Raw genomic sequence first — 18,211 nt, 5'->3', positions numbered from 1 at the left:
GAAGCAGGCCTACAAAGCTCTCAGTTCATCCATTTCCCAGAGAGAGAAAGAAACCGTGGCCAGATGTATTCTTACCCTACTTCCTACCAGCCCGCCCTGGAAAGCCTGGATTACACTCAGCCAGGGAGGCCATAGCTCTCTTCCTGCTTTCCCGTCTTTCTTGATTATATTTGAAATCTCCTTCATGAAGGATGTTAAAAACTGAAGGAAGCTAATCATGTAACACTTTGCCTGACATATTTTAGTGTGAAGGACTTTCAATTAAAATGCAATTGCTCAGTCACCAAATTTAGAGGACTGACACAGGGTAGGTTAGTGTTTCACAGGAGAAGGGTTAGCAAAGAGAACAGAAGGGCATTGTGCAGCCATCCATGTGGCAGAGATGGAGTGATGAAGGACGAGGCTAGGAACCCACTAGCAACGTCTCAGTTTGCCTCAGGCAGGTCCTGTTTATCTTCCTCTAGGTGGAGGCAAATAAAAACTATGCACCTGGCACTTGTGTTTTGCAGCTGCAAACCTAGAAGCCCTGTCTCATATGATTTATGAAAACGTGTACTTTTTGCTTTTTAATGAGTGCTTGACTCCATACAAAGGAGCGTTTGCCCCTGAAGATTCATTAATGAATGTTATACTGTAGTCTCCAAAGGAAGTCAGATGGGATGTTGAATTATTTACAAATGAATACATAGAACACACACTTGGTCTACACAGCTGATGATATAATTAGAAGTTACTAGAACGAACACAAAGTGAAGGTGTGCAGAAATTTTAAACATCAAATAACAAAACTGCTCACAAATGTGAGGGATTAGTCAGCATACTTGAGGCTCAAGGAAAGTTTTAGGCAGTCAATAATTTCATCACGATTGAATAGTTTTGAAGTAAAGAATTGCTTCCCAGCTCAATGCCATTTTGTTAGGCATTTTTGCTTTAACAGAGAAGCAAACCTGTGGCTCAACAGGAAAAGCTAACTGGCAGCATATCAGAATTTATAATCAAAGCTGACAGATCTCCTTACTTCATTTTTAGGTTACTGTGCCTGAATTACATACATACATTAGTAGACACATGATTAGTGCAAATACCTTTGCAGACACCTGCATGCTGTTTTCCTGCATGTTCATAATGGCTTCAGAAATCTTGACATCTATGGGGTCCATGACCGACTCAATGTTGAAAGGCCCTTCCAGTCGCTCTGCCACCAAGAGCATTGCATCTGTTAAAATACAGGGACAGGATTCATTTGTGAACAGGGACCTCCCGGTTCTTAACCTGCATTTCAATGTTCTCAAAACAACTGGCAGAAACATAACTGTTGACTAACATTGGAAACTCTCTTTCATATAGCCAAAAGCAAAATGGGCAACTCAATCTGAAAAACTGTTGTTTATTTTGATACATTTGCAGATTTAAGATTATTTTACACATATGGAACCAACCTGAAATAAGAAAATCAGTGCACTTGCGGAGATTTGAACATCTCTAACTATCCCACATGAAGTAAAAGCATTAATTTTGTCAGGAATTAATTGCATTTCTGAAACGTGGCCCAGCCTTTCTGGGAGTCTTGGGAAAACTGAGGATATTAGAAAAGAAATACTGGGCTATGAATTTGGATATATAAATATCAAGACCCACTTCAAACATAAGTGCCTGTCTGAAGCATCTCCAAAAGAGCAGAATAGCTGCTACCTTGCTTTGTCATTGTACCCAAGATGCTTGCTTATTTTTGATCTGTGATGTCCTTGGGTGGGGAGAAGGGAATCTCTTGTACTTTGGTTTAGCATGTTCGATTCTTGATCAGATATACACTACATTGTAAATCATATCGCATTAAACATATCCCCAGAAGTGTGAGTTTTCTGAAGACAAAGATAACAATGACACAAAGGCAAAAACTACATAACAGCAAGTTCTTGCTCTGTACTAATGAGTCGAATGGCTCCAGGAAAGTGCCCAAGCTTATGAGACCTCTGGTTAGTGAGGTCTATAAGAGGTACTGGTGACAAGGAGTCTCTCAGTGTCCAGGGCAAAGGGCAGGTGCTCATGCCAGTGTCAGTGACCATCAGCCCATCGTCCATTCCTGGTTATTAGAGCAGAATTTGGTACTTCACTCCCCACTGGGACTGTGAAATAGAATTCCCAGGGATGATGGAAAGGTTGCTATGGAAGAATATCTGTGTTGACTGTAACTGAAGAATTGAGTTAATTAATTAAAGTGTAAGTTAAAATAACTACTTGCAGGTAGTAACTACCATATTAAACAACACAGTCTAGACACTTAACGTATACACAGACTCAGTAGATCAGCCTTTTCAACTGTTAAAAGTTTTTAAAAGTCAAATCTCAAATAATTTTCTTTGTTTCCAAAATTATATATGTCTATTATTCAATTTTTCCAAAACACAGAAAAGAAAATCAAAGAAAAGAAACACATCCATATTTCTACTTTCTGGAATATCACTATAAACAGCATGGTATATGCCCTACAATTTTTCCCTCTGTGCATGAATATTTTAAGCTAGCAATGAAATATACTGTACATAGATCATATAATCTGCTTTCTAAATGTAATATATTATTAATGTAAGACACTGTTTATAGTGAGCTGTTTTATAGCGGTAGTGTGAGGAAACCAAATTTTATTTTTATTATATATTTAACCATGTTCAACCAAAGTCCAACATCAAAGCATTTTCAGGCTTATAAGTAGTCATGAATTAAGCTGGTAAGAAACCTTTTAAAATGATATTTTATATGAAAGATACAGGACTATCTGTGAAGCAAAGACTCAAACTTTCTAAGAGCCCAAGCTTCACAAACAGCTTCAGCTTTTGTAGCTATCTACCAGTGTTTGGGACCAAGCTGCATAACTGAGTCCATGCTACACTCCCTGAGAGTATTAATGCTTCCAAGGCAGGACTAGGAGAATCAGGGTGCGCCCTTAGCCCAAATCCAGCTCCATAGTTTATTTCATATTTTTCTTATGAATGAATACAAATGCCCTGAATGAGGTATGCATACACAGATCTCATAAAGAGGTTCTAGCAATATGTTTTCTCATCTTTTCTTTGGTAATGCAGACTTCCCTGCACGTGTCATGACAGAATCTCACAATAGAAGTAGTTCCTTCTCAGGTTTAAAGACCTGATTGGCAATGTGGACAGAGGATGAATAATGTTTGGTTGCAAGATTTGAATATTAGAGATGCTTTGTCTCTTCATGTTTCTAAGGGTGGTGAAATATTACTTGAAGTCTGGTCTGCTTCTTCCGTGTTTGTGTATTTATTTTCTATGTTTATCAAAAATAATCCCTTTTATCATAAAACCTTCCAGCAGGTTTGTGATTAAGATTAATTATGATGAATGAGCACATGCCCTAGACAGATGTATTCTAAAAGAATTAACTCTATGAAGGTATCCAATAAATATAATTACAGGAGCTTATAGTTGTGGATGCCTAATTTTGTGTTTTATGTACTTTTCTGCATATACCATTATCCACTGAGCTCTGGTCTATCCCAGGATGTGTATCCAACCTGAGTAGCCGGAGTTGATATGGTTAACAGTATCATTTATATAAAAAATTCAAAAGCAGGCAGGAACTGCGTATAAAAGACAAGTATTTGGGCTGGATCCTAAGGATTCCATATTGAGTCAGCGCTTGAAACTGCAGGCATGAAAACATCTTTGAGAAGGTTCTTTTCTTGTTCAAAACACTTTTCTAGCAGACCTCTCTTCTCTAGGGGAGGCAAGAAGCTTCTCAGTGGGGCTCCTGGAGCTGGGAAGTTTCTCTGGTGATTTCAGGCTCCCCTCCATGCTTTTGCAAGACTGCAGCCCAGCAGCCCAGCAGCCTCCTGGGTGATGGGCAGCCAGCTGCACTCCCAAAGCCATGGTGGCACTGCTCAGGGGATCCTCTGGGGAGTTAGTTACCAGCACACCTGCGGGAAAGAGTGATGGTGTTGCTGACCCAGCCCTGCTAACCATGGAAACAAAAAGCTGCTTGTACACTAACGATTGTCCTTGTATTTTCATTCTTCCTGTCATTTCATCCGCTTTGTTATGCAAATTAACCCGAGCTGATAAATTTCTGAGACATGTTCCTATATATTTTTCTTTTAATTTAAATTGCCAATCAGAACATGTAATATTAAGCTGTTTGTTTTGTAATTCAGGTTATTAGTAGTGTTTAAGTAATCCACTACAGGAAAAAAATATACTTTGCTAAATAAAGTTAGACTTTAACTAGCACAAATAAAAAGCACAGAAATAAATTGAAATACTATGTTCCTTTTGCCTAGACACACACACACACACACCCACACACACACACACACACCCCAAATTATTCAAATTCCTGGTAAAGCGCAGATAAAATTTTGTCTGGGCAAAGTAACATCTAGACATCATTACAATAATATCTAAATAAAATACTATGGGTATACTTATGATAATAGGTTTTCTTTTCTTTTTTTTTTTTTTTGCCATATTGAGGAGTGAACTCAAGGTTTTGCACATTAGTGCACCATCACTGAGCTATGAGTTATACAAATAATTCCTGTAGAGATGTGAACAAATAAAAAAAAAAATTCTAAATACAAGCAGCAGGGCATCATGGTGCATCCCTGTAATCCCAGTACTCAGGAGCCTGAGACAGAAGGATTGCTGTGAGTTCAAGGCCAAGTGGGATACATAAATGAGTTCAAGGCCAGCCTGCACTGCATATCTAGACTCTGTCTCAAAAACAAAACAAAACCAAACAAGCAGGGAAAAAACAATCCACGCAATCCTCTGCTATCATCTCTATGCCCATGTATAAGACAAAAGAAGGAAGGAAAAGTAGGTTTTGCAAAAACTCCAGACTTTTGCAGCTCCACCATGGAGTCCCGCTGACACTGGCTGCCTTTGGGAGTGTAGTTCAGACATAGGAGGAGGTAAGGCAGTCCAGTGGAGGTCAGTGCTGTCCAGCTGAGCTCTCAAGAGAGACAGGGAGTGAAAGGCAGTGTCTGCTCCACCTCAGGCCTCACCGCCTGCTGTGCAGAGGCCTTCAGCCCTGCAGGAGCAGCTTGTGCCCCTCCAGTCTGCAGGGCAAGCTGGTCTCTCTGGGTCTGCGGAAACTTCCTTCCACCTGCGGAAGCTGCGCCCTGGGCCATCTTAACCTCCCTCTCATCCCTGGTGAAGGGAACTCGGAACAGTTTGGCAACATCAAAGTGGTAGTTCATAAGTTTCTTGGAAACCAGTTCAGTCCCAACATGGCTCTGACTTCCTTCAGAGACCGCTGCCCTGTGCTGCCTTAGTGACCTCCGCACCATTTACATTTTGAAATATTTGGAATGTGATCTTTAACTCCGCACTCCAAGAGCTTTTATCTCTTGCCAGTTAAATGAGGTCAGTCACTGTCAGGGCGCCTCCAGCCTGTCCTTTCTACGCAGACCTGCCTGCCTTATTGCCCAACTTTAGTTTCTCCTCAAAACAAGACTGCTGTCTCTCTCCACTGGCATATGTCCCTTCTGTTTCTAAGTGGAGAATAAAATGTAGACGAAATGCTTGTCATTTCAGTGAGAGCTCCTAAGCATAGAGAGCGACAGTATAGTGCAGACACTGATGGTGCTTCGGTGCAGGGACTGCATGCAGTGGTTCCTGGAAGTGCCGCTGCAGGTGAGGAGCCAGGCTGCAGGCACAGCAAGGACACCTCTCAGCCAGGGCACTGTGCTGGGGAAGCATGCAACTGCTGCTTGGGAGAGAGAGCTGCGGAGCCAGATGCCCTGGTTCCCTTGTAACCTCTCCTTTAAATGGCTGGGAGCTAAGGCACAAGTCACTTTACCCACGGCCTCACTTCTTACCTCTATAGAATGAAAGATAATACAACACCTACCTAATAGTGGTGGGTGAGCAGTGAGATGAAATGGCATTAGAAAAATCAGCTACACACAATGTTCAGCACCTGTGGAGCTCTCGGCAAAGTGCAGCTTCTGTGAGTTAGCATCTCTTGGCAAGTGCAAGAAGGACGACCAGCTTGCAGGGCATCTTGGTGGAGAGGTCAGATAGTAGCAACGTGTGAGCAGTGAAGGCACCATGGATGCCCGCAGGACGTGAAACTGGTGCTGCTCTGTCTGTTAAATTAATGTTTAGCTAATCGCTGCCCTGGTGATGGATGAGTTCATTCCTGAGAGATACAAAATCTGCATTGTTTTCTCATGTGGTACCCCTTTGCCAATTAAAGATGACTCTGTAGATTTTGGCAGTCTTCCCACTGGGTGGCGAGGACACATGCATGAATTTAGTGGGGCTGGGTGATGGCTGAGACTAATAGCACACGGTAGAAGTGACACTGTCAGTTCCCAGAGCATGTATTCCAGAGACAGCAACTTCTGCTTTCTGCCTCTTGTATGGGTCTGCTATTAAGGTCACCATGCTAAAAAGGCCACATGTAGTCAGTCCAGGTGACAGTCCCCGCAGGGCAAAAGTTCCGAGCCAACCCATCAGAGACATGAGTACCAGGCACATGCATGAAACTAGCTTGGGCCTTCCAGACCAGCTATCTGCCAGCTAGTGGCCAACAAGTGACCCCAATTAGCACCATACAGTGCAGAAGAATCAACCGGCTGAACTCTGCCTGGATTTCTGACTTGTAATTCTGTGGTTATTACTTTAAGCTGTTTAATTTGAGAAATAGAAAATTGGTGCAGTCCAACGAAAATATTTACAGAATGCTCAAATAATCTCCCCCTATTTATTTAACAGGACCCAAATCTTCAAAGCTTTATTTAGTCAAATAACATTTAACAGATTTAGCATTTACAACAGACCCTCTGTTTACAAGCATGTTGCTAGTTAAGGACAACTAAAACGTTACCCTATAGCAGCAGAAGCACAGAAAAAATGTGCTCTTCTTTTGCAGAACATCAAGGTACCAATTCAGCTGGCCTCATTCAGGCCAGGGCCTTTTGTAAATCTGTCCTGCAGTGTGTGAAGCAGAGCGATGTAGCGCTGTTTGGGAGGAAGGAAGCAATTCTTGCTTTTTTCTCTAAGTACGGACTCTATAAAGGTACCTCAGGGAACCAGACAGCACCTCTGATTGCTGGATGACACTGAATTGAAAGCTGCCTTCCTGCCAGGACTTCTGAAGATTTATACCCCCCTAGGACAAGAGAAATGAGAGAGGGAGAGAGACAGAGAGAGAGAGAGAGAGAGAGAGAGAGAGAGAGAGAGAGAGAAGAGACATATGATCATACATACAGTATATCTTTGATTTAGTTTTTGAACAGAGGAGACACAAAATAAAAAGCAGCTTTGCTGAAAGCCATTGTCTTTATTCTGAAAGATAAAGATCTTCACAGTATTTTAGAGGCAAGAGGAGAGAGCCTTCCTTTTTAAATGAGATGCTGCCAAACTTCTCTTAAGTAGCTACAGGATAGGAATAACCTTGAAGATGCAATTGAAGCAAGCCCTCCATAGCCTCATAACTACTGGTGTGCCCAGGTGGTCACTGTATCACTGTGGCTTGTCTGGGGTACAGAAGCTGTCCGTGGTGCTGCCTTGATAGTGTTTAGAATTTTTTTTTTTTAAGTAACAAAAATGAAACATATTGAAGTTTTTTTTTCCTTTGAGGGAAATTTGAATTAAGAGAATAACATGCCATTTCTAAGCTTTCATTAAATCATCTAAATTTGTCTCTAGTAATCTCCTTTCTGGAAAATGAAATGGATAAAAGTGATCTTCTCTGTTGTTTTATCAGAATCCCAGGGGACCCAGCTCGCTACTCTCTTCAGGATCAGAATCACCCACTCTGTATCTGCAGCACCCTGGTTTTAGCTTTACCAGGACATTTTCCCCAGTGAGAAGTATATGAAAGAATTAAGAAACGCAATTTTAAAAGCACCCTGGAAAATTCATTCACTGGCATCCAGTTACTCATTAAAAGAAAAAGAAAGGAAAACAGATCCAGAGTTGTTTATTTACGGCTGATTAATGGCCATGGCATGAATGGAATCAGGGCTGGGCTCCTGGCTGGACACAGGTGAGGCGAACACAGCTTTCACTTTCACTCAGGTTGGTTAATTAAAATGTCTCAGAGACCCCGGGATGAAAATGTGTTTCAAGAGAGGCCTGGAAAGCAGCACAGCTCCTGCGGCCAGGAATCCCCAACAGAGCAGGCAGACAGGATCTGAACAACCAGGAAAACGGGACTGGGAGGCCAGAGAACTCGAACATCCAGAAGCAAAACGTCCCTGCCTTTTTGGAGGTTTTAACATTTTGGTTTCTGACCTTTTATGTTATGTCTAGCTTTGCTGCTCTCTTGTCTTCACTCTGACATGGCCAGCAGGGCTGTCTTTTTAAAATGCAAACTTGTGGTCTCATGTGGTGGCACACATCTGTAATTCCTGAAGTTTTGGGAAGCTGAAGCAGGAGAATTCCAAGTTTGAAACCAGCTTGGGTAATTTAGTGACTTGGCAAGACCTTATCTCAAGAGAAAAAGAGCTCAGGGTGTAGTTCAGTGAGAAGGTTCTGGGTTCAATCCCCAGTAATGAGAGAACATGCAAATTTGAGTAACCTACTGCCTTAGTCTAAGGGGAGCAAGTAGATCTGCCCATAAGCAAAGCCTCTTCTGCACTGGTCCTGCCTACCTTAAAAGGCTGGCCTGGTGCTGCTCACCTGTAAGCAGGCTGTCTCCAGAGAGCTCAGCCCGAATTCCTTTTCTTTTTGACAGGGTCTTGCTATGTAGTCCAGGCTGGCTTTGAACTCAGTATATTGCCCACACTGGCCTCCAACTTGTGATGATCCTCCTGCCTCAGCCTCCTGAGCACTGGGATTACAGGTGTGTGCCGCTACACTCATCTCTTAATCAGAATTCTTTAAATGGTGATATAGTTGCCACTAAACTTTCCTTTACAATCAATCCATCCCCACACCCAAGGTAGAAACACTATTTTTTTTTCTAAACATAACCTTGTGACAAATCTTCCTGCCCAAGAACATCCAGGGATTCAAGTTTAAAATGAGATTCATAACTCAAGTTTCAAAAGGGAGTCCGATGCAGGTCTTAATACTCACCATGGTCCAGATCTCCTGCTAATGTACCTAAAGCTTCATTGCGTTTACTCGTGCATAATTCATTTAATGCATGTGCAAATAAATCTGTGAATGAAGTCTCAGAAGGAAAGCTGCCAGGTCCAAAACAGGAACACTTACAGTTTTGAGAGTCACCGTCAGAGACCCTTGAGCAGCTGCACCACGTCTGTTCCCACCGTACATGAGGGCACCTGCTTCTGAGCTCCCCGCCCTGCGGGGACTAAACACCTGGCTGTCTGCCAATCAAAGGGTCTGAGAAGCTGATAGCTCAGTAGGCTTTCCACTCGTGTTTCTGCATTATAGGTAAGGTTGGACATCTTTCATCTGATTAAATTTTTTTTGATTCATAATCTTTGTCTACTTTTTCCCCTGAAGATTACTGGTATTTTAATATATTGATTAAAGAGATTTCTTTTTTTAAAAAAATTAAGAAAATTTGAGCTTTTGTGATGGAAATTATCACTTTCTACTTAGGTAGTATTTGTCTTGACTTCATTTACTCTGTGTGTGTGTGGGTTTTTTTTTTCTATGCAGATATTTTTAATTCTTGCAGAGTTAAATTTATTCATCATTTAAAAAAAATTTTGGTCTCGTGGTAGGCACTGACTTTCTAAGTTCATCTCAGTGACCTCAGCTACCACCACTTGCATTTTTCATGCCCTGTTTGTCTTGCTCTTCTTTTGAATACAGGTTAAGTGTACTGCTGCCACAGGCCCCTTGCACTTGCTGTTTCTGCTTCCTGGCGTCATCTTCTTTCAGATATGACCTAATTCTCTTATTTTTTCTAGGTCTCTACCCAAGTGCAAGTTCTCAGAAAAGTTATCTCTACCCTACAAACTCTCAATCATTCTTCCTCCATTGCTCTGATCCCCTGGGGATTAATCATTTGCTGACTTTAGTGTATGTTTGCAATTGCCCTAATTTCTTTCACAACCCTGTTACCTTAAAGACGGCAAAAGCTTTGTCTCATTTGTTCATCTGTACAGTCCCAACTCCTAGAACAATACAGGTGGTTTTCTGTACCTATCAGTTCTATAGCTGCAGATATAACCGATCTTCAGTGAAAAATATTTTTTTAAAAATTGCCTCTTACTGAATACACATACCAAGGGCCCATGGTACTTGGGTCCTGAGAAGTGTTTAATGAACATTTGCTAATTGAATTATTAGGATAAAACATGTCTTTCTTTATGCTTCTTCTAGTACCTCCATAAAACTACCTTTCAACTTCCCCGTGGCCCTAAACTCTTCCTATCTCCTCCTACCCTGTACACAATTGAAAATGCCTGCAAAACCTTGTAAGACTGGGGCCTAGAGTGCAAATGGATCCTTGGTGGCTTTTGACATGTAATAACATAGATGAATAGTTTATGTGGGCATTTAGAATCTTATTGTACTTTTTATTAGGAAGAAATAACTTTTTTAGTTTTTGTAGCTTAAATTTGAAGTGTGGCGGTTTTGTTTCTGTCAAAGGTTATTTCTAGGTTAACCATGGATTGGGAATCAGCTTCCCTTCAAACACGGCACATGTTTTTGGCTTCACAAAGTTTCGGCTGCTTTCCGAGACTCCATGTTTGCCATTAACTTTTAAAACAGTCTCTGTGTTGAGTATCACTTTTATTTCTTCCTTATAATTTGTCCTCATTCAGTAAATACAAAGTTGATGATTATCTATTTTTCCTATTTTGCCAACCCTGTACAATTTAGGTCCATAAAATATATCTTAAGAAAAATATCTGAACATGACAGGAGTCATATGCAGCTAAAGAAATCACAGGACCGCAAAGCGAGATAAGCAATATAAAATGGAAATGAACCAATTAAATTCAGTATAAAACAGTACAGATATCAGATTAAAAAATAGGAAAGAGGCAGCCACCCAGAATTATTCTAGTAACCAAAGAACTAAAGCCAGAGACAGAGAGGAAGGGAGGGAAGGAGGGAGGGAGAGAGAGAAAGAAAGAGAGAGAGACAGAGAGACAGAGAGACAGAGAGAGAGGCAGAGAGAGAGACAGACAGAGACAGATAGGAGAGAGAGAAAGAGGGAGAGAGAGACACACACAGAGAAAATCTAATGAAAATAACTGTTTGCTTTGAAATCAAATTCAGAAAGAGGAGGAGAGAACAAATAACAAACTAATTTAATTCTGAAACCAGTGCAAACAAAGAAGTTTATTTTGCTATGACACTGAAAAAGAAAATGCAGATTATGGGGAAAATAATTCACTGGTTGATCTCACACAATGCAGAAATTAGAATGTACAAGAGTCATTTGCACACAGTTTCTTTTTAGTACAATGATGTATAGTGTTTCATAAAACTATAATATATTCACGCAAGCATCATCTCACTGCTATATTATGTCTTTGAAATGTTTAGTTACATCATAAGCCAGAAAGAGGAAGCCTTGTAAATCATGAATTTGATGGACATCACAGTGTATACTACCAACCATAACTCTTTATTTAAATTTTTATTGCTTATTCTTCATACGAACAAGTTTTTATGTCATTTGTAGCTTGGAATGTCCAAATAATTCACATCAACCTATCAGTCTCTGCATTGATGATGAATCACAGCATTTAAGGGGCAAAGAGTTCCCAAAGAGCGTTCTGTGAAAACAACTGTCTTTAGCTCGGTGCCCTCATAAGAGCCTCCTGTAGGGTTTGATAGCTGATGAGTTGATCTGAACCACTGGCTTATAGTTTGGGATAATAAAATCCAGAGAAGGGAAGCAGCTCACGGGATAGAAACAGCAGTCCCTGGACCAACAGCCCCCTCTTACTTCACTCCCTAGTCCATGCACTTACACTGCTCAAATAGCGTCGCCACACTAACCAGCATTTTATTTACTGCTGCATCCCAAGTTCTTTACTATTTTAAAAAATAATAGTAAAAGAGGAAAAACACAGATGATAAAGCTAAGGCAGTGTGATCCTCTCTCAGCTTTTTATCAGTGTTTGTTTTGTCACTGCAATCAAATTCCTCTTCAGCCTTCCAGTGTGACCCGTTCTTTCCGTGGAGGCACCAGGACAGACACTCACACACTCACACTCTTGGGTACCCTTCATGACCTTGCTGGTTACACTGACTCACTGGGAAGCCTTAGCAGCTTGCACGGTTCTGAGAAGCAGCCTTGAGGCCTGATCCTGACATGCGTGCCAGGCCACAGGCGCTGTGACCTCATGCAATTTACTTAACAGCCTTGGCGGCCTGCTGTGGGGACTCCCGGCATCTCCCTGGGGATTAAATGCAACCAGCATGTAGCACAACAAATGCTTATCATACTTTATCCTTATTTTAATGGGTAGGAGAGTTCCTGTCATCTCTCAGCAAAGACAGCACTGAAGGACTGATTTCATCATTGTTCATGAAACCATAAAACCTTACCGAAAGGGGTTCAGCTGCTTCATTTGATGGGGAAGAACACTGAGTCCCAGGCCAGGAGCAGTCTAGTGAAGCGGCCGCAGGAGTGGCAGAGGAGTGACCACTGCCTCTTTCTGCCAGCTGCCTCTGTATGACACTCCTCCCCACACTCAGTCCCTCTGTCGCCAGGGAACAGGGCCAGTTAATACATTTCCAAGTGTCAGTGAAGTACAGAAGTCTAAACTCTGTGCCCACATATTGCAGTTAAGCAATTTTTCTATTTCTCCCTCCTTTGCCCTAAAAGTTAATAAAGCAAATCACCCCAGAGACCATTTGTTCCTGTAATACAAGGGCTTCAACCTACATGGAACGAATCACAAACGTCTCCCAGAACCAATAAAAAATAAATAAATGAAAAGTCAGGTGTGTTGTCAGAATTCCCCTCTGAGTCCAAACAGAGTGATTAGTGGGCAATTCGGGAAGCCCTGGGAGTCCTATCCGCCTGCTTGTATGTGTGCTGGGATTATTAAAAAATAGATTTTTTTATTATTTTGTTGCTCAGTGCCATGTGAACCAAAGGAAAATGAAAAAAAAAAGCGCAGTATGTCCTGTATCATGGGGTCACTAGACCCCAAGTAAAAAACTGGGTTGTTTTAAAAAAGAAAAAATAACTAATTTTAGAAGGTGAAGGCTTTATCTCTTCTCATCTCTACCTCTGAAATAGCGAGATGACTTTTGTTATTTCCTGTGCCTAGACCTCCTCAGAGTACTCCATGTGAAGATAAAGATCACTCTCCAGAGGAAGGGGTAAAGGGGCAGGCGAGCTGGAGACAGCACTGGCAGGGGCTGCTCTAACAGCTTTGGGGCACAGATTCATTTTATCTTCCCAGTGCTACACTGAAAGCTCCCTCAGTGGGTGTGGAGATTAAGACCCCAGAGGTGAAACCCCTTGCCTGAAGGCTCAAGCTGTGAATGGTTAGAGTAGGCCCTGCTCCAGACAAACAACAACTGTGTTGAATTAGCCAGGTGAATCACCTGGAGTTGGCTTTCTGGCAATGAGATCTGCCTCAGCCTCAAGTAGGCAGGCATGCACTTGTGAATTCATGCTTGTGCATGGGATATGTGTGTGTGTGCGTGTGTGTGTGTGTGTGTGTGTGTGTGTGCATGCAAGCGTGTGTGTACGTGTATACCTGCATGTGGTTGCATGCAACTGAGAACATTGAGGCAAAGGGTTTATTGATTGCATTTCTCCAGCTAGGCTTCTTAATCAGGTTGATTTTTTATTTTGTCTTTACAAGATACGGTTTCATTTTGCAAGCCTTGAACTCACTTTGCAGCCCAGACTGGTCTTTAACTCACAGCAATTCTCCTGCCTCAGCCTCCTGTGTGCTGGGACTACAGGCATGCACCGTCAGGCCTGGCAATCAGGTTGAATTAAATAAACAAGGTTCCCTGGGATCAACAGCCAGCAGCTCTCTGTTGCAAGCTGTAGACCCACAGTTTCTGTTTCTTGTTCTTCTCTTCCAGTTCTAAATCTTTCTGAATTTATCATCGAAAAGCAATCTTGATGACTCTCAGAACGTGGTGCCATATTCTAGCCTTAGAAGATGCATACAGCTGGGAGAGGAATTTCTACATTTGCCATGAAATGGAAAGGTCAGCTCATTTATTTTTCAGAATGGCATAACTACTTTCTTATGAGATTTCTTTTTATCATTAAATGTTTCCTATTGCTGTGTTTATTTTACAAGATTTGGAAAGTATAGAAAAGGAAAAGAAAATGAAGAGAATAAACAGCGTCTGTAATTCATCAAAATGAAGGTAACTGCAGGTGATATCTTGAGCTACTTTTTCTAGATGTTAATTCTAATATGCATCATGTAGTCAGACCATATGAGCAGTGCTCAGCCCTTACATTTAATGTAATAGCATATACTTAGATGCCCCATCATTCCATGAAAACATATTTTTACCAAGTACGTAATAATTTGTCATTTACGTGCTGCAATTTCTGTATTCATTTTCTTACTGCTGGCTTTGTAGATTCATATCAGTTTTGCACTACTGTAAGTCATACTTCCTGTACACACCTATATCTGATAGCTACTTAAGAGAAATTCTTTTGATTTTATACTTAAGATATATTTTATTAATAAGGATAAAAAGTTGAAGCTTATACCTTAGTATGGAGCACAATATAGAGACATAAATGAAGGTAGGAAGGCATAATTGTGATTCCACAGTTGAACATGTTTCTACCTTTAAAAGCAGATGCTTAGACATTCTAGTTCAAATTTAAACTTTTAGAATTGAAAACAAATTGTTTCCTTGTATATTTGAAGGCATTTCAAATGCATAAAAGAGAGCTGTGTGTTCTAGTACTGCCTGTGTCCAGAACTAAATGTATGGCATTCGACTCACTAATTCCCATCTACAGAATTAAATGCTTGGATTCATGGATATCATATGGGCTTTCTTGCTCCCACAAGGATGCTGTGACTCCTTAGGATGCTGTGAGTGGCTTAGATCACCAGGCAGGGAGCACCCTGAAGCACCTGGGACCTTCCATCAAACATATGGGCAGATGGCCTGCTGAACCCAAGAGACAGTGAGTGTAGGAGAGCTGAGCTCAGGGTTAGGCCTACGTGAAGGCACAGAACTGCACAGAGATGCTCAGTGTCAGGGTGAAGGACTGAAGTGGGGGGATGAAGGAAGCTGTAAGGATGCAGGTGGTGGCAGCAAACATGAGCTGTACGCTTGGGACAGCGTGGCCTGGGAGGCCCATCTGCAGAGATAGAAGGACTGCAGAGATTCGTCCATGCCCTAAAACCATTACTTTTCACTCTGTTCTTAAGAATGTACCCTTTCAAAATAATGTTAAAATGAAGAAAAATGGTGTAAGTCATTATTCAGATTCAAAAGCAAATGTGTGGCTTAGGCATTGAAGAGACACCAGTTATTATCCACTTCCTGTGGACCCACAGGTGGCAGTATACACAGGGTCCTCCTAGTCCCCTGAGTTTAAGAGGCTGATGTTATCCTTTTTGAAGAAAATGCAATGAGCATAGCAAAAGCAGAGATTCTGTACCAAGAGCATATCCAGATGCCCACCCTGATCCCAAGATGCCAGCTGTACATTTTAATTATTAATATCCTTGCTTCTGAACCCTGACAAATATTTTTAAATGACCATGTCCAAAAGATAATACAAAAAGTATAGAAATGCTTCCAAAAGTAATAAAAAATGTACAAGAAAAGTGATGAGTTGAGAGCTGTTCCTCAGCAAGGCACGTCGTTTTTTTCTTGGTCAAATAAGATATCCAGTGTCAAAGATCTGAATACTTCCCTGCAAAATTCCCTCTTTATATAGGATGTATATTTTTAGGGTACAAGGATGGAGGAAATGTTGACTCCCTTATGAAAGAAATAGAAAAAAGTATATAGAAATATCTAGTTTTTGACGGTAGAGTCAACACTCCAAAAATTGATTTCTAGTGCCTTCCCATCTGTATTCCTGCTTAGTTTCTAGAGACATATGTTGAGTTATTTCTGCTAATACACCTGAATTAACCTTAAGACACCATTGGGTATTTAAAGATCAATAACACCACTGTTTTTCAAAGCAAACAGGGCAGGGGATTTTTCTAAGAAAGGCAACAGTGAATTTGGGGCTGCTAAAAGTCAATGAAAAATTCATTTTAAGGAAAGACCAAGGCTATGTATTCTAGAAAGGGATAACATCTCTGTAAATTCACTCGATTGCTTGCTAGACTTTCCCCAAATGTGGCTTTTAAATGCTGCATGTAATAATCAATACATTTGCAAAAGCTATTTTATTCCTGAGTCTATGAAGAATCAGAGTTCTGTAGTTAGGACATATTTGTCCACCCTAAGTACCGCTTGGAACCACAAAACATCATTTGGGATTTCGACCTTACCGAGTTGACAGATGTGTTGGAAGATACTTCATACAATTACTTTCCACTCTGGCTAATCACTCAGAATTTTAGATTTAGGCTTGAAGCTGCAGCTTAGCAGTTCCACCAGCCTCTCTACTGCTAGCTGTTTAACTTCATCTGTGTTTAATTTCTGTTCCTTCCATATTTCTTCCACACACATTCCCAGGTACCTTCAGGAAATAGGTCCACTGTGAATATATCACATAAATAAGCTGCGATGTGAGGGGGAAAGGCCTCTTCGTTTTGAAAATGCCACATGGCACAACAGCTGAAAGGAAGGTTCATTGAGTAATATTATCTTGCATTTCTACAGGAGCACTATAAGTGTTTTTTCCCCGAAGCACTTAACATAACAAAATTGCCTCACTCATCATGGCCAAGCAGTCACCTTTAGAGAGGTAGATGAAGCTGTTTTTCAGGATGGTGTAACACTTCAGACGAATGGGAAATGAAGAAGAATTCTAAGTCGAGTGGCAATGGTGGGGGAATAGAAACAGGCAGAATAGAATTACTTAGTTGGAATTGGGTCAGAACTCTGAAATGAACAACTATGCTGATCCTAGACCATTCTGAGAGTTACTACTAGATATTTACTGAATAAATTGATGTTGCCACTTAGTAGAAAGATGTGTCTATTGCATGCATATCACATATCAATCCGTCTTGCTTCACATCCATTTGTTATATGAAAGTCTTAAGCTTAGTTTAAAAAATTTGACCCAGAAAATGTGTATTTGTTTTGTAAAACCTGCACCAGTCTGTATGCATTTACCTATGTCACTCCATGTATTTCTAAACTAGCTGTTACGTTCTATCATTCCCTCAGCCATGAGCCAAACCTAGGGTATCAGAAGTCAAGGATTTCTAAACTTTAACAGAAAATAATATTTGTTAAACAGTCAACATCTTCCTCATTTTCCCTACATTACTGTCTCACTGCACACACACACACACACACACACACACACATGCACACACATGCACACACAGACCTCGAGCCCCCAAGAATACTGGGTCTGGGACCCATTTTTTGCTATTGTTGAAAAGAAAGAGGCTTTAGGATCACTAATTTACTTTTAAAGGTTAACCAATAATGCTACCACAATGTAGACAATTAAAAATAACTTAAAAATCAGGCCACTTAGTAGAAAGATGTGTCTATTGCATGCATAGCACACATCAATCTCTCTTTTTTCACATATATACAATGGCAATAACACCACTGGAATAGAAAATGGAGGTGCCAGACACATTGCACTTTATATTCATATACTTTTTGAATGTCCAAATTCTTGAAGATAAACAAAAGACTCAGTGGCATAGAAGATCCCCAGTTCTTGACTTCATTGATTGTTGAAAATACATTATCATTTTCCTTGCCAATGGATACAATGAATCCCCATGATACACAAGGTCTGTACTAGCTACCAGATTGATGGAAAGACAGACAGGCAACATCTGTGAGTCTCTTTCAATGTGATGAGAGATAAGCAGGAAAAAGGTTCTGGTTACAGTAAGAGAGACAGAGAGAGAGAGAGAGAGAGAGAGAGAGAGAGAGAGAGAGAGAGAGAGAGAGAGAGAGAATTCAAACTGGGGCCAGAGATAAGTTACTAAGGTTGGGTTTTGGAATCAGCTAGCACTACTAGGAGGCAGTGAAACAGAAGAAAGCACAGGGCAGAAAGGAGAAAGATGGGTCACATCAGAAAGTCAGTAGCAAGGAAGAAGCAGCAGAAGGAAAATCAGGATGACAATGATGGGACACAGAAGATCAAAGAGTGAAGTTTAAGGGAAAAGAATGAAACGTTAGACATTCAG

At 40.9% G+C, this 18,211-nt stretch overlaps 1 protein-coding gene across 3 annotated transcripts in view; it reads right to left on the bottom strand.

Moving 5' to 3' along the window:
- Positions 1-18,211, bottom strand: part of Gpc6 (glypican 6) — a 1,068,618-nt gene that overhangs the window by 104,357 nt on the left and 946,050 nt on the right. For all 3 annotated transcript variants that reach the window (XM_005007165.4, XM_003477617.5, XM_063246933.1), the window contains exon 5: positions 1,086-1,216. In XM_005007165.4, coding sequence (XP_005007222.1) covers positions 1,086-1,216 — 131 coding nt within the window. The remainder of the gene's footprint in view (positions 1-1,085; positions 1,217-18,211) is intronic.

This window comes from Cavia porcellus, unplaced genomic scaffold (assembly GCF_034190915.1).
Source record: "Cavia porcellus strain 051 isolate PalLab524CR breed Dunkin Hartley unplaced genomic scaffold, mCavPor4.1 scaffold_4, whole genome shotgun sequence".
Taxonomy (NCBI): Eukaryota; Metazoa; Chordata; class Mammalia; order Rodentia; family Caviidae; genus Cavia; species Cavia porcellus.
Note: the sequence above shows the minus strand (reverse complement) of the source record. Positions and strands in the feature narration are given on the sequence as shown.